This window comes from Lepus europaeus, chromosome 6 (assembly GCF_033115175.1).
Source record: "Lepus europaeus isolate LE1 chromosome 6, mLepTim1.pri, whole genome shotgun sequence".
NCBI classification, from domain to species: Eukaryota; Metazoa; Chordata; class Mammalia; order Lagomorpha; family Leporidae; genus Lepus; species Lepus europaeus.
Window position 1 is genome coordinate 3,565,981 of NC_084832.1, and position 17,055 is coordinate 3,583,035.

The 17,055-nt window shown below is 49.9% G+C and overlaps 1 protein-coding gene across 1 annotated transcript in view; it reads right to left on the bottom strand.

Annotated features, from left to right (window-relative positions):
• Positions 1 to 17,055, bottom strand: part of MYO16 (myosin XVI) — a 514,229-nt gene that overhangs the window by 27,901 nt on the left and 469,273 nt on the right. Inside the window, exons 32-33 of the mRNA XM_062195254.1 lie at positions 16,114 to 16,272; positions 4,144 to 4,235 (exon numbers count right to left, since the gene is read on the bottom strand). Coding sequence (XP_062051238.1) covers positions 4,144 to 4,235; positions 16,114 to 16,272 — 251 coding nt within the window. The remainder of the gene's footprint in view (positions 1 to 4,143; positions 4,236 to 16,113; positions 16,273 to 17,055) is intronic.

A 17,055-nucleotide genomic window follows, 5' to 3' on the forward strand; every position in this document is an offset into this window, starting at 1 on the left:
ATTCTCGGTTAATAACTGAAATAAATGTGTCGGCATGCCATTGTTTTATCTAACACAGGCATTATTTGGAGTCTCTGCTATAACACAGTTTGAGCCATCCTTATGACAAGTAAAATAAATAGAAAAGAAGGCATTGGACGTGTTAGTGCCCTGCGACTCGGAATTCTGTCGACATGTGCCATTACCGAAAGCTTTCTTTGATGGTTCAGCCAAAGGAAACCATGTCCGAGCTGTTTCTTGATGTGGAGGGATTGTGTATTGATTATATTACGGCTTCCTTGGCAGCTATGTGGGGCGTGGGCTAGGTTCGCATTAAGGTCTTGGGGGCTGGGTCGCCACTATTTTATCAGAGAACATCAATGACATTGCACCATGAGTATGTGAATATGACCAATGTTTGTAACTTTTTCTATTCTTTAGAAGTAAAAGAATACTTTTTAAAGTTAGGCAAGGACTATGAAAAATGTCCATAAGGTTGGGAAAGATCAAAAAAGTATTTCCTATCACCGAAAAAGAGATAGCAAGGACTCAAAGCGAGGTGGCGTGGGAACCTAAACAGGCTGTCTTCAAGGGAAGAAAGCGAACACCTCGGTTTGCGCTGTCAAGCGTGAGCCCCACGCAGCTCCGTCCCCAGCAGTTTCTGCGCTGAGAGCAAGCTCTGTGTGATCTGCTCAGGACCCCCTGCGGCTCCCACCCTTGGGCTCTCTTTACAATCCAGGGCCTTCCAGCAGAAGGTTGGGGTCACAGCAAAACAAAAACAAAACACTAATGCCAGGAGGCCCTGTGCCCTGGCAGGTGCTCTCTGTGTCACTCACTGCTCAGCCTGCAGCCCTGTGTCACGCCACGCTGCACATGCTCAAACACGCCAGTCTCCTAACACGCTACGTGGAAAGGGTCCTGTGGCTTTTATAGAAGCTGTCTATTTGCAACCAGTTCACGATGCTTCTGTGACCTCTGAAATTCCACGTTTGAGCCTGGGAAGGGCCACGAAGATCCCCCGGCGTCAGCGCACGGCATTCCAGGATGTCACCCATTCTCTGCTGGGTTTATCTGTGCCCAGTGTACAAGGGAGGTCGTGCACGTTTTAGTGTGGTTCACAGCACGCGGCCACCATTCCAGATACGGCCGGACACCCCAGACTTGCACTAGCTCCAAATGTTGTAAGCGAAATTCATTTTTCCTACTTTTAAGTAAAGCCGTGCTATTTTGCAAATTCATAAAATCAGAATTGAGTTGGGCCTAAACTGTGCTCTCTGAATTCTTTATCTCAAGGAACCAAACAACTACTGGGTGCTAGGCTCCACCCCTGTTAGAATACGTTAAGCCTTCTGTCTCTATTATGAACCGGTAAAAGGATTTGTGAGCTGAGTGTCAAATACCTCTTCAGATGTACAATGAACTTAGTGCAGGACAGCAATGCAATGAGATGTGCATGTCGGTCAAAATCCCTACTTGCAAGCAGCAGAAACCAACCCTGGGCCTCTCGAGCAGGTGCAGGCTCTACCGGCAGGCCAGAGAAGGTCAGGAGGTTACAAGATGGTCTGGTGGATGGGCGGGAGAGGAGCAGAAGCCCCGGCCTCACTTGCTGCTGCCAGGTGCCGCCCTGTGCCACCACACCCATGCTCTCCTTCCTTCCACGGTTTCTCACTCCCTCTCCAAGGTAGCTGGGTTGACCGAGCCCATCTCTCAGACCACCTGGGGAGGAGGAGAAGCCAGCGCACCTCTTGGATTTTCACTGCGGTGGCTGAAAAACTTACCCGTGGGCCAGGCAGCCAACAATCCGAATCACAAATGTTCTCTGTGGCTGCTTGGACTTTTATCCTGAACCAAAAATTCCTAAAGTTCCATGAGAAGGCCGTCTGACTCCTGCAGGCCTTTTAACGGGTCGTGGCAGGCTCATCTCAGAAACAGGATGGACAACCTTGGCACCCACCCCAACTGTGGACGCCGTGAAAGTCTGGCACAGCACTTGGGGAGTCACTAAACCCAGCTCCTCTTTTTGACAACCCCACCAGGGAACCCGAGGGGCACAGAGGCTGAACCAGACAGGCCGAGCGGTAGCTTGCTGCTTTACCCCCAGACTGCGATAGCCGGGGCTGGGCCGGAGCCGAGGCCAAGAGTTGGGAATGCAGCTCGGGTATCCCTCGTGGGCCGCAGGGATGTGATTACTTGAGTCACCGCCTGCTGCCCCTGAGGTCTGCACTGGCTGGTGTCAGCAGCCGGTGCTGGGCGCTCACCCAGATACCCTGAGATGGGAGCAAACACCTGCCCCGTTTGCTTTTCTTCATCTACAGCAACACGCTGTGCGTTTTATCTTCCTTAAAAGGATTTCATGAACATCACTAATGATGCTGATTAAAACAGAGGAATTCAGTTTAGTCAACATTCAAGGCTACTGCCACAGCGCCCTGAGTCCGGGGCCTGTTTTATGGGATTTCTGCTGCATTGCATTAGTGGAAAATCTACGACGTGGTCTGCCTGTGTGTGTGGAGACTTCCCCCGTAAATGTCACGCGGGAGATAAATTCTGGAAGACGTGTGGCCGTTAAATGCATACTTGCACATAACTCTCACGGCTTCTCAGCACAGAGGAATCTGCCTCACCAAGCGAGGGCCCACAATCTGTATGGAAAGAGTCTGGTTTTCTGTCTCCTTGGAAATAAAACGAGTGGCAAGATGGCTGGTGGCGGCGGCTTCATCGGAGCTGCCTGGAATTGAAAACCGGGAGTGGAAAAGGCTTTCGCGTCTCCCTTTGCTTCTTAGCCAAACCCATGAGCGATCAGAGGGAGACTCACCGAGCTGCCTGTTGGATGCAGCTTCCTTCTCAATGCTCTTGTCCTCTAGGAAACACTGGGCAGCGGAGGTGCTGGGAAGGGGGTCTGACAGCCCCTTGTTCTAAGGGATAGGTGTCAGCCCCCAAACAAAAACCATGCTGGCATCCAGAGCAGGCAGCTCCCCTGGGTCCAGTGCTGACGGGCAGAGCAGCTGTGTCTCCCAGGAAGAGAGGAGAGCTCAGGGTGACCCGTTTCTGCAGCCAGCCGGCGTGCCCTGTTTCACTGTCGCCGTGTCGGTGCAATGGACCTCAGCAGAAATTTCTACTGTAAGATTTATTTATCAGATAAAACCATTGATTTTCCCCCATTGCCTCGTCAGTGGTTTTTAGAAAACTCTCGGCTGATGACGAGGCTGCGCCTACGTAACACCAGACATGCGGATGAAAGCGGGTGGTTAGTTAGCTGGACGGCTGATTGCAGGGGACACCTGGGGACCTGGCTGAGCTACATTTAGGTTTTATATGGATGTCTGACATAATACAAATTATACTGAAACGTTCTATAAAATAACAATCCTGTTGTTAAAGCAATAATCTCTGAGTATATTGTCTTTACAATGACAGGTTTGTATATCACTTTGAATGCAATGCCATATTTTTTGAAGAGAATTAGTAAAAGTAGTAAACTAAAATTCATCATAGAAAGAAAGCACTCAATTATAAAAAATATCTTTCTTTCTAAAACACTGGTGGTTTTCTCTCGGAATGATCCCTTCTTTACTTTGGCGAACTTCTTCTGGCCAAATTAAACCTTTATGGGAAATCAGCGATATTCATCTCTGCCGTTTTGTGAGGGGCGGTCTTGTTTTGATTTTACGGTGCTGCCATCATATTATATTTTAAAGGAATCTGAATGACACGCACTCTGAAGGCAGGAATTCAGAGACAATGAATGGCATGCCATAAAACCTGCAGGTGCTTCACGCAATGTATCTCCATGCTCTGATCACCAGCAGTCTTCCTATGTAGGCTCAGATGCGGAAAACACACCAGCACCGTTTAGCAGGTTTGATAGCATCGTCACCTGACGGCGATTCTAAAGTCCCACAATATAAATTATGTCTGAAATATTCCCTTAAAAATGATGTATTAATTTCTAGTTGTTTTGAATATTCCTTTTTTTTTTTTTTTTGAAAGAAGCAGGAAATTGCAGTTAGCAGAGACAGAGGAGATAGAAGAACCGGAAGTTGAAGACACCTAGCGTGGGTGAGAGTAACCATGTTGCAGGGTGCAGGAGGCGAACGCCTTGGTCGCCACTCAGCAAATGTCTCGTAATTTCTTTGTTTCTACTGCATCTGGGAACACAGTTACCTGCGTGGTGTGACTCTCCCGGTGCCTCTGAAATGAGGGGATCGCTGTGCTGCTCACAGACAACCTGGAGAACCCGTCGTCTTCGGATAAACCTGCGGAGGTCAACAGAAATCAGGAGTGAGGCAGTGTCTCCTTGCCCCCTTTGTACTTCGTGTAAGGGACCTAAAACCTGGCCTCATCACGCGCCGATCTGATCGTCAGTGCATACGGAGGGATAGGAAACACAGGTGCAGTTTCACTTAGCAGGAGAGGCATCTACTGGCAGGAGGGATGAGAAAACGGAGATAACTGTCGTGGCAGCAGGAAAGTCGTTGGAGGGGAGAAGGGAGGGTGCTCCTGAGGGGATGAAGCACTCAGGTTCACAGAGGGCAGGGCAGCTGCTAGGCAGAGTAGGGGTTACAAGGCTGGAGGACGTAACCAGGTCTCCGTGCTGGGTAAATCCCACTGTGGGTATTTCATTCTGCACAAGAGGGAGGGAGGTGACTGGCTGAGGTTCCAGGACGAAAAGTTGGGGATGCGCCCATTCACAAAACATCGATTCACACCCATGAGTTAACTATCACACAACAGGATAAATCGTGGACTCAGGAAGTCCACCTGCTCCCCCCCAGTAATACAGAAGCGCCCAAGGATTTTCAGCAGCGATCCTTCAACCCCAGTGCTGCCGGCACCTCGGGCGGTGGGGTTCTTCGTGGTGGGGGCGGTGGGGTTCTTCGTGGTGGGGGTCCCTGTGCTTGGCAAGACACTGAGCAGAGTCCCTGCCATCCTCCCACTGGACGCCAGCTGCGCCCCCGATCACGACAACCCAGAAGGTGCCCAGGTGCCGCCACGTGTCCCCTGGGGAGCACAGCCATTCCCCGACTACGGCAGAGAACCTCTGTGCCGGATGTGTCTTCTATCGGCACAAGGGACTTGACGAATGAACGCAAACAGAGAGAGGAGAAATCACCAGCCAGGGCAATGACTTCAACCTGGAGAAATGCAAATGCCGAGCGCTTACCACTCCCACTTGAGAGCATGATTAACTAGCACAGCATCATTGATTAAACACATACAAGATTCCTAAATGAAAAATCATTAGCAAATCACGGCACGTTTTTTCCAATTATAGGACAGCGAGTTCCTCGGGGAAGTTTACACCATCCTGTCAACACATAGCGAGGCCCGCCAAGTGATCTTCTAGCTCAGCACCGAGGGGCTAACTTCATCGAGACAGGGCAGACTGCTGCTTCGGGACTGGTCTCAGCCATGAGCAAAGGCAACAGGTGTAGGGGGCAGGCGGGGACGCTGGGCTGACACACTGCACCCTGCAGGGAAGCCTGCACCCAAGCAGGCGGTGGCAAAGCAGCCGGGAATTCAGACAGGTAGAAGGCAGCCTGAATCACCTAGGATCAGCACAAGGCAACGAGACCAGCAGAGAGCTGGCCAAGAAACCAAACAACGGAACGTCTCCACGAATCCCGGCACCGCAAGAAGCTTAGGATTGGAGAAGGATGGGTGGCAGGAGAGGCAGGCGGCTGATGGACAAACAGGATGAGCAGCTGGGCCTCTGGACAGGCTGCCTCCTGAGACAGGGGAAGAGAACAGTGACTTGCTTTTTCCAAAACTAAATGGCACGTTAGATGTTTGCTGTCAGAATCCGAACAGAAACTTAGTGTAGATGAAAAGGGTACAGACTCAGCACAAAATCAATAGCATCACGCGCATTACATAGGGTCAATTAGATATAGCTCAGCGATATTGACGGACAGCTTCTGCATATGGCCTCGGGAAATACACTGGGGAGTGAAGGGACGCCCCCACCCTCGAGGGGCTTCTAATTTAATGACAATGACCCCTGACCCGAACACAACAGAGGGAGTTCAGGGTTAAACAGAGCCAGGCACAGAACAGGAACTTGGAGACAGCGTGGATTACTCCGACAGAAGGCTCAGAAGACACTTCACGGAGGTGTTGCCAAAGGATCTGAGCCTTCGAGGCCGGGAAGGTCTGTGCAAGGTGAGGAGGGCTGGCGAGGGCACACCCGGATGGAAAGCAGGGAGGCACGGCAATGGAATGCCAGGTTGCTGCACATCCAGGTGGATGGAGATGCTGGGGAAGGCGTGGAAGGGAGGCAGGCCAGATGGCAGCGTGCTCCTCAGAAGGTTTCATAAAAATGTGACCACACTTGGTAGACAGCGGGGAGCGAACTGGAGAGATGGGGCCCTCATTACCCAAGCAGTGACTTAAGAGGCATCTCACACCCCTGCACTAAAGAAATCACCAGTCCCAGAAGCTGCGGCGGACCTCAGCCAAGAGGGACGCATGGTGCATGCTAGGCAGGTGGCTATGCAGAGGCAACCAGGAGTGAGCACCGGGAGAGGGAGGGAGCTGGAGGGAGCTGGGGAGGGGGCTGCAGAGGCCCTCTGTGACAATGTCAATGTCCTAACCCCAGTGCAGGAGGAGCTGACAAAGCTGCTGGGACTGAGTGGTGGAATTGGGACTGGTGGAATAAATGCTCCAGGCTGCAGCCACGCTCACCATGGGCAGCACACCAAGGCAGCGTGGTCTGGGGGCAGCACAGGGACAGCCTGAACGCGGGCGGCAAGGCTGCCAGGGAGGCTGGATGGCAGGGCTTCCACACATCCATTTCCCAGCCAACACGATACTTTATTGCTGCCACGTTAAAAGGCCAATTATCTAATGACACATTGCACCAAAGGCACAAACCATGAAGGAAAAACTGGATGGATGTCTCTGTAAGACACACGAGAAATGCATGCCAGAAACATCACAAAAATAAAATGCAAATCTAGAAAGAACAACATAGAACATTTATTTACAGCAATTAAAAGTCTTATGGGGCCTGCGCTGTGGCACAGGAGGTTAAAGTCCTAGCCTGCAGCTCCGGCATCCCAGATGGGCATTGGTTGAGTCCTGACTGCTCCACTTCCAATTCAGTTTCTTTTTATTTATTTATTTATTTTTGACAGGCAGAGTTAGACAGTGAGAGAGAGAGAGACAGAGAGAAAGGTCTTCCTTTTTCTGTTGGTTCACCCCCCAAGTGGCCGCTATGGCTGGCGCTCTGTGCTGATCTGAAGCCAGGAGCCTGGTGCTTCCTCCCGGTCTCCCATGTGGGTGCAGGGCCCAAGGACCTGGGCCATCCTTCACTGCCTTCCTGGGCCACAGCAGAGAGCTGGACTGGAAGAGGAGCAACCGGGACAGAATCCGGGGCCCTGACCGGGACTAGAACCCAGGGTGCTGGCGCCACAGGTGGAGGATTAGCCTATTGAGCCGCAGTGCCGGCACAATCCAGTTTCTTGCCGATGCACCTGAGAAAGCAGTAGAAGATGGCCCAAGTCCTTGGGCCCCTGCACTCATGTGGGAGACCTGGAAGAAGCTCCTGGCTCTTGGCTTTGTATTGGCTCAGTTCCAGCCATTGCAGCCATTTAGGGAGTGAACCAAAGGATGGAAGACCTCTCTCTCTCTGTCTCCACCTCTCTCTATAACTCTCAAAAACTAGATAATATAAGTACTATAAATATTATATTATAAATATAAAATAAATATAAATACTAGATAAGTTTTTTTTTTAAAAAAAAGTCTTAAAATATCCTCCAAGACAAAATAAAGGACCTACCCTCAGATTTTTAAAAATGGTCCAAGAAGAAGTATAGAGAATCAAGGAGACCCAGGTTAAACAGCCAGCACATAATGAACAGATTAGCCATCACTACTGAGTGTGCAAAGGGATTCAGGTAAGATTCCAATAACCAACCCATTTTGCCTGCCAAACTAACAAGGGTTTCAGAACTTTGTTTTACAGAATCTGAAAGACACGTAAAGCAGAGGGAGTGTGCAGTGGAAGGCCATGTCCCTACGGCGACCTTTGGGATTATCAGCATTCCACACTATCACCTGTCACTCCCTGTCTCTTCTGACAAACCCCACACAGAGCGTCATCGCACCGAGTAGACGGAGCCTGTGTCCCTAAGCCACTGCCTATCTTTCTTTTAAGCATAGCAATGATTTCCTCATGCAGCTAAGGGGAATGCTGTTAAGAAAAGACCCCCGAAAATGCCCAAAGTCTTGGGGGCAGAGAATTTCATGGTGCATTTTAACTAGTGTCGAGAACGCCAGGGCCCCTCCAAAAGCCGAGCACGACCCTGGCGCTAGCCTCTACTTTCAAAGGCTGCACCTGCCCAAACTGTAGATGGTCAAGGTCTTCACAGCCTGCATCCGTTCTGCCCTCCAACCCCCCAGGCCTTCTACTCAGAGTTGTAATGCAGAGTGGGAGTCCCCCAGAGCTGTCTACCCAGGACACCACCTGCTGCTCGGCCACTGGAGGGTAGGGGAGGAGTTGCATGAGCACCAGGCACACTGGAGGGTGCAGCTGCAGGGTAGGCTCCCTCCCTCTTCTAGGGTGCCCAGTGCTGCTTCATGTCCTTCCCCAAGGGCATAAAGAGCACGGCTTTGAGGGCGTTCTGGTCGGCCACGGTGTGGATCTGCCGCCTGGAGCTCTCTCGACTGCGAAGGCCCTGTGGGTCCTGGCATCCACATAAAGGGTCCAGGAGGGTTCACGGAAAGTCTCGTGAGAAGTGAAGGAGCTAGGACACTGCGTGTGTGTGCGTGCTGAGCGAGGAGGACCTGTTAGTCACCATCTCTGTCATTTTGAATGTAAAGGATGACCAGATCAGAAATTATTTTAGGGGCCAGTGCTGTGGAGTAATAGGCTAAGCCTCCGCCTGCAGCGCCAGCATCCCATATGGGCACCAGTTCATGTCCTGGCTGCTTCTCTTCCAATCCAGCTCCCTGCTATGGCCTGGGAAAGCAGTAGAAGATGACCTAAGTGCTTGGGCCCCTGCACTTCTGGGAGACCCAGAAGAAGCTCTTGGCTCCTGGCTTCCAATTGGCCCAGCTCCGGCTGTTGCAGCCATTTGGGAAGTGAATCAATGGATGGAAGACCTTTCTCTCTGCCTCTCCTTCTGTTTGTAACTCTACCTCTCAAATAAATAAATAAAAATCTTTTTTTTTAAGAAATTATTTCATAGGACTTCAAAATGCTTCTCACGAGGAGGAGAGGGGAAAGGCCTTGTAGATGCCACCAGGAGCTTTCCTCTTTGCAAAGAGACCTCTGTTGCTCAAAAGAGATCGTTGCAAAATATCCCAGAGAGTCAGGCGGAGACACCCTTCCTTTTCTCTGGCCCTTGGGCTCTGAGTCAGGGGACAGAGTCAGTTCCAAAGAATCTGTACAATCTCCATAAGCAAAGTGTGCTGCAAAATGCATATTGAAGTCCATTTCACGGGCTCTCAGCCAGGGGTCTGGATCTATTTTGAGGGGAAGCTGATGGCAACCATTCTCGGGCGGTCCCACGAACAGCGGCTTTGGAGCTAGCGCGGTGCGGAGTTCAGTGGGGTGCCTGGCTCAGGGCAAAAATGCAGCTTTCCCGGTCCCATAAATGATCTCACCCGGGGCTTGCCCTTCGAAAGACGCTTATCAGCACAGATAACCCTTAGCGTGCAGGGAGGCTGAACACAGTGCAAGCCAGACAGTTTTCATAGAAAAAGTAAACCCAAAAGGAGGGGTGGCCTCCCTGCCTGCTGTTTTTCTAGACGCATACATTCAGTGAGCGGCGAGAAAGAAAACCTCACCCATCAGAAAAGGCCCCGCTTGGAATCTGAAAAAGATTTGCTGTTATCCTCACAAAATAAACATCTTTATGCTCACGCTGCTCTGTTTGATAGGGAGAAAACGTGCTGACACTAACCACCGTTCTCTAATCGAATGATAAGTAACCGCAAGTCCAGGGAATAATTAAGGGTACAAAAAAAGACGGGAGCCTGTGTGCACATCAGCAAAAGGCTGGCAATTAAAGTAAGTGATAGCTATAATTACCCACACATAACTATATTTCTGCAAATGAACAAACAGATAATTACGGCGGGGAAGCAGAGGTGGCACGTAGATCCTGGCATTCACAGGAGAAAGCCCTCTCCAGGAAGTGACACTATGTGGGATCCGGTGAGAACTTCAAGATATGTTAAACATTTTCACCTCGAGCCTTCGTTTTCATTGAGTGTATGTTGAGAACCGTGAGTCGGTGCTAACAATTGCTTTAAGCATCGTCAGGACCATGCAGATCCCGCACGCTGCCATTGCGGTCTTAGGGTACTAACGCCGTTTTTCCCTCGATGCCCTCTGATTCACAGGTGACACTCCCTTCTTTCACTCAGTGCTTTCTGGGGGTCCAACTGCTTGGGGCATTGGGCTGGATATTCTAGCAATCACGGTGAAGTTCCAGGGAAGCCCCAGAAATCTAGCGTTCCCAAAAGCAGATCAGTACAGGCACGCCAAGCTGCTTTGAAAGAACAAGTTTCCAGGTGAAATGATGTGCGCGCCCATAAGTTTTGTGCTCTTCAAGGGGTCTGGCACAGGTGACAACAGGGAACCGGTTTCATTGTAAAATGCATTCCCTGCAGGGAGACTGAGACCAGTGCTCTGGGTGGGACGTGCGGAGTCTGGAGCCGGCTGCAGTCGGAGCTGGGGGCTCCTGCCACCTCCTCTCACCAAGTCATGCCCACGGGCACTTCTGTTCTCTCCTGGGTTTCTTTAGGTTCTACTGGCTTTCGGCTTTCTTTAGACTTTAGACTAGGACTCACCGTATTTTCTTGTTGAAAATTTCTGTCTCCCAGCTCTTCATCCCCGACAGGCACCTGTCACACGATGGACTGCTGAGGCTGGGCGCCATTAAAATGGTTCCTGGGGTGCTTCCTCCTGTCTCCCGCCCAGATCTCTGTTCAACTTTCTTTTAAGCGAACTCTGTTGGTTAAATATATTGAAAATGTTGTCTCCCAATTTATGTGGTATTTTTTTTTCTGACTTCTTTTATGGTCAGTACCCTTGTGTGTGCTGTTCAATCAGCCCTTTCCTGACATGCTCAGAGCTAGAAGGGGTGTTTTGCTAATGTTTCTTCCTTAAGTTTTACAATCTCATGCTTGGCTTTTTCCTCTGTGGTCACCAGCAGCTCGTGTATGTATACTGCCCGGGGCAGGGTCCAGCTGGGGCAGCCCCAAGCCCTAGGGGGCTCCGCCCTAAAGGCCCTACAGTGCCAGTTGTAGAAATCCAGTAGCTATTCCTGGGATCTCATCCTGGGGGAGTTTCTTTTCTTCCTCCTGTTTTCCGGGAGAGTTCGTGTGGCCCAGGCATGACTTCATCTTGGGAATTTCGAAAGAACTGACCCGAGGAACCATTTAGGCCTAGGTATGCCTTGAGTGATTCTGTTACAAATGCAATTAATGAATTGATAGCATTTTTTATAACTTTACTGCTTTCTTTTCTCTACTTCGGTTATTTTTCGGAGGGTGGAGGGAGAAACGTGTCGTTCGCATAAATTCACGCACTTTTCTGGGCAGAAAGTCATTCTTCTGTCACTGTGCTAACAATTTTTGCAAGATCCACAGAGCCCATGTCCCGGGTCTCTCCGTCATCCTTGCAAGAGAACTGTCAATTTTGTTAATGATCTCAAATGCAAGTTTTTGAAAGAATTTGCTTTTTTATTTCAGCATTGTTGTCTATTTTATAAAGGAAGTTTTCGTGTTTATTGATTTTTTTTTTTGCTGCTTAATTTCTTGTTCTAACTTGACATTTTCACGTGGATTCCCAGTCTCGCTTCTCTTGTAATGCAGAGGTCAGAAGCCAAGCCTCCCGCTCATTAAGACGTCAGCCATGTCCCAGAACGACTTTTATGTCATTTCTTCATTTGCTTTTCTACTTATATCATAATTTCCTCTCAGACTCACTGAAGACTTACAGATATAATTCTTTTGTAAAGATTTTTCTCTTTCAAACTATGTTTATTTCCATTCATTTGAAAGGCAATGAGACAGAACGCGAGAGAGGGAGAGAGATTATGAATGCAACTTCCGTCTGGTGGCTCTCGCCCCCTAAAGGCCAGGGTGGGCCAGGCTGAAGCCAGGGGGCCTGGAACTCAACCTGGGGCTTCCGTGTGGGTGGCAGGGACCCAGCTTGTGGAACCATCACCTCCAGCCTCCCACAGTGTGCATGAGCAAGGTGCTGGACGCAGGGGCGCAGCCAGAACTGGAACCCAGCACTCTGCTGTGAGATGCAGGCATCCCAACGGCGGCTTAGCAGCTGCACCGAACTCCCACTACCTTAGAGATGCCATTCTTACCTCCGAAACAATGTGTGCACCGCCATTACTGTATTTTAATACATGCATATCATACATTGTCCTGTCTGTTCCTTTTCATTTAGTCCTTCAGGTATTTCACTTTCAGAAATGTTGGTCTTTAAAATACTGTGTTGGGTGGGCATGGTGCCATAGCAGGTTAAGCTGCTGCTTGGAAGGCGCATCCCACGCTGCACTGTCAGGGATCGATCTCACCTCCACTTCTGATCAACCTGCTTCCGATGTGCCAGGGAGACAGCAGATGATGGCCCAGGAACCTGGGTTCCTGCCGCCCACATGAGAGACCAGCATGGGGTTCCTGGCTTTTTTTTTTTTTTAATTTTTTGACAGGCAGAGTAGACAGTGAGAGAGAGAGACAGAGAAAGGTCTTCCTTTGCCGTTGGTTCACCCTCCAATGGCCGCCGCAGCTGGCGCGCTACGGCCGGCGCACCGCACTGATCCGATGGCAGGAGCCAGGTGCTTCTCCTGGTCTCCCATGGGGTGCAGGGCCCAAGCACTTGGGCCATCTTCCACTGCACTCCCTGGCCACAGCAGAGAGCTGGCCTGGAAGAGGGGCAACCGGGACAGAATCCGGTGCCCCGACCGGGACTACAACCCGGTGTGCTGGCGCCACGAGGCGGAGGATTAGCCTAGTGAGCCGTGGCGCCGGCTGGTTCCTGGCTTTAACTTGGTCCAGCTTGGCTGTTGCAGGTATTTGTGGAGTAAACCAGCAGATGGAAAATCTCAATCTCTGTCTCTCTCTCTCTCTGTCTCCCCAACTCGATCTCCCCTATCGCCCTGCCTTTCAAATAAAATACATACATCTTAAAAACCCTACTGAAAACTCATAATAAAATACTCTGTTAATTATCTTCAACATAGATTCACACTGAATGAATCTCTTTAAGGGTTACATAATTGAATATAGTCATTTCCCCATGTGATTCTGGATCCACCATCCAAGACTTCAACTTGCTCACCTCTCAGATAATCCCCTTCCCGGTAATTTGATGGATTGACTTTTTATTCGTCTGTGTTACTTCTTTGCTTAGTTTGGAAGTGGAGCCCCCACTGGTACTCTCAGGGGCTGCCTCTGAGATCTGACTGCAAGTAAGGTCGGTGGGTGCCGGGCATTGTGTGCCCCTGCCTGACCACACCCACGCACACACACTTTGCTGTTCTTTGTTCCCGCCACTCCACTGTCTTTGCCCATTCTGAGTCTTAGTGTTCCACTTCTCAGTTTGTTTCTAAACAGTTCCTTCACTCTCCTTCATCTTCGCAGGAATATTTTGTTCCTTAGAAAATTCTGAACTGGCAGGGGCTGCATTTGGGCGTGTTGCTTTGACATTTCATTGGCTGCTGCTCCTTTGAAGGCAATGTGCGTGTTCTCTCCGCTTCCCAGTCTCTACGACCATCTCCCCATGGTACCTGGTAGTAGTTTTCCTCCTGTTTCTCCTACTTGGGCTTTGCACAGGTGTCTGCTTTTGTATTTTGTCTTACTTTTTTCTACACAAGTGAGACTGACTGAGCTTCAATGCACCCAGCAAGCGTCAGCCCTCTTAGGTGCACACCCCTGCACCTGCAGGACACCTGCCGTCGTTTGTCCGTCTCCTGCTGCCACGCCAGCTGGGAGCCACTCCTCTGCTGCTGTCCCCAGAGCTTCTCCTTTTCCAAAGTGTCACACAGCAGAAATCGCCCCTCCGGTCTCCTGATTCTGTTCACCGAGTGCAATGTGCTGGACCCGCCCATTTTGTCCTGTGCAAGTCAATCACTCTCTCTTGGCTCAGCCAGAGGGAGCACCTCTGGGCCCTCACAATACCCTGGGATCCCCTCCCATGGAGCGAGGACTGGATTTAGGGACTCGCTCCCAACAAGCAGAATGTGACTGAGCATAGAGATGCAACTCCAAGGTCACGCAGGTGAAGACTGGGTGCCGGCTCTGGGGGGCTTGCCCCGGGGGAAGCCGAGCACCCTGCTGTGAGGCTGCCCTGACCGGAGGCCCACGTGACAGGGCCTGGATGTGAATGTCCCGAGACCGGACACGGTCACGTGTGCACCCTGGAAAACACGACATCTCTCAGTCAAGGCTCGAGACAACCCTAGCATCGGCTCATCCCTGCTGCGCTGAGTTTGGGGTGCAATCTGCCACACAGAAATGGACAGCGCAGTCCAGTCACCAGCCAGACTCCCGACTGACGTCCAGTTTTCCACGACTAGGAACGACACGGACACTCGAGGAGTAGGGTCCCTGCGTCATTGCAAAGTCTACGCTGAACTTGGCAACAAACTGCCGGCCACCGTGTGTGCTGGTGCTCTGGTGGGGCCGGGACTTCGCTGACATTTCTCAGCAGGCTGTTATCTGCCGTTCCTCCTGCTCCGGTCCCCAAGATCCCAAGAGCCTCTCACTGCGTCCTCTGCACCTGCTAACCACCTTCTGGAACCCCCCTTCCTTGCTCCGGCTTCTTTGTGTTTCATTCTGGAGATTTTTCTCTGGCTTCTCTTCCACCTCTCCAGTTGTTTTTCTGCCGATCTTGGTTTTGTCTCAAGCAAGCGTCTAATTCAAATTGCCTTCATTCTCTGCTGTAGTTATTCCATTGCTGTCTTTTTCAGCTTCAGAATCTCCATGAGACAGTCTTTGTCTGGTTTCCCATTTCGACTGAATGGCTTATTCTCGAATCTTTGGAGCAGAGAAGAACATTTATCTTCCGGTGCACTACACGTATTTGGGCTTAATCTTTTGAGCACCTGTGGCTGCACTGCAGCCGACAGCTACTTCTGCTTGTATTTAACGTATTTTGCATACTTATGTGCCTGATTAGCTTTGACTGTGTGTGAGACTCTTTCGAAGCCCAAGCTGCTCCGATGGTCCTGACCAGATTTACCTGTGCCTCTCCCAGGAACCCACAGGCCCTGTTTTCCCCTGGGGCATCTCGATCCTACTCTGTGCACAGAGCACAGCTGTGCTCTGGTGCCTGGTTCTGGCTCACTCTGACTCTGCGATGGACACCTCGAAGGTCCCGCCCATGGTGCTGGTGAGCCCCAGACCCACTCTCTTCCCTGCCACGCCAGGAGGCTGGGGAGAAGCTCAGCTCGGCGTCTCAGCTGCCCTCTCTGGACAGCCACGTGCCCCCAGTGTGCCCAGAAGGAGAGCTTGGATGTGAGCCCCCTTGGTGACACTGCACCCCTCTCCGCCCCCCAGTGCCTTCCCAGGCTCTCACGGTCCCTGGAAAACCTCTAGCGCCTTTGATGGGAATTAACAAAACCACGCTCTGTTCCACTCGCCTGCATAGTCTCAGGGAACGCTTGGCCTGAATTTTCCCACCAGTCTTTGCTAGAGGCCCTGGACTTCCTTTATAAGTGAGAAAAAAATTGTTTCAGCATCTATTCCACATTACTGGGTACACAGAAGCAAGCTGACTTTGAGATGATACACTCACAGATGCACCTAAAACACGACAGGAAGTAGCTGTTGCTTCCACGTTTCTTAGTTATGAGGAAAAATATACATTTTTACACTACAACTGCTGGTAGAGCATCCGTCTCCCACTCAGTGTAGGATTCAATTTACAGCAGTTCTTCCTGACCCTCCAGATCCCTGACAAGCCAACAAATACTAGCTAGAAGACTATTTACCTTACGTAATAATTTGCTGAAAATAACACTTATGGTGGAATCACAGCTAATGTTCCGTTTTCTCGTTCCTAAGCCGTCTTCGTCTTTGTATTTTAAGTCCACTCTTCGTGGAAAGTTGATACAGCTTAAAGCTTTTCTCCCTTTGCTTCTGGGTGCAGAGAGAGCTTACCGTTTGAGACTGAATTTCCATTTTCAGCAGAGATGGCACTAGACAGGGCGTTGGATAACTGAGTTCCATGGTTATTTGCATTTCTGTCTTGAGTCTCCGAAGCAAGTTCTGATGTAGAGAGATCATCCCGGGTAGTCAGGTTCATGTTTGTTTCAAAACCTAAAATAAATTTCAGAAGAAATTATTCCTTTCTGATAAAAATGTACCAAAAACTTGAATAAACGTTTGAAAGAAAGTCATAAAATTGATGAAATCAAATCTTAACTATGTTTAAAACAAATTGATAATAATCCTTACGCAAGTTGCGGCCCACTTAACACTCATCAAATTTTGCAATGGCAATGTTAAACAGAGAGGGAAGTATTGTGGTGAGAATAAACTCATGATTCGTTTTTTCAAGCATATTCATACACAGATCACAGAACTTACTGCAGGATGCCCATCTTTCGAAGGCAGTAAGTTCATGTCCCAAGAGCTTTCTGAACTACTAACTTTAAATAGAGGAAGGAAAACTTACAACTTTGACGAAACAGGAGATACAAGGGTAGTTTCAACCAGTTCATGAAAAATGGAATTAAAAGTTGTTTTTGAAATCCATGCATGTTTTGTTTCATAATACACATTTTCTATGGACTCTCTGAAGGTCCATCTTATAATTTCAAACATATACAATGTGACTGTACAAGATTTCGTTATCCATTTTGGAATATTGATCTTCACGACTCCACCTCTACTTTCTACGCACTAATTCCTGCAGTGAGGAATGTGTGTCCACGTTGTGTGTTCTGGGATGTGCTGACACAGAAGCCGTGGCCCACATCTGATCCACACGGAAGCTATGCAGTGACTTCTCCAAAACCAAGGAAAATGCAGGCGATGCCAGGGCTTAGGCGGGTTCAGGTCCCTGTGGTTCCCACAGATCTTCAGGCAGGGTCCCCAAGT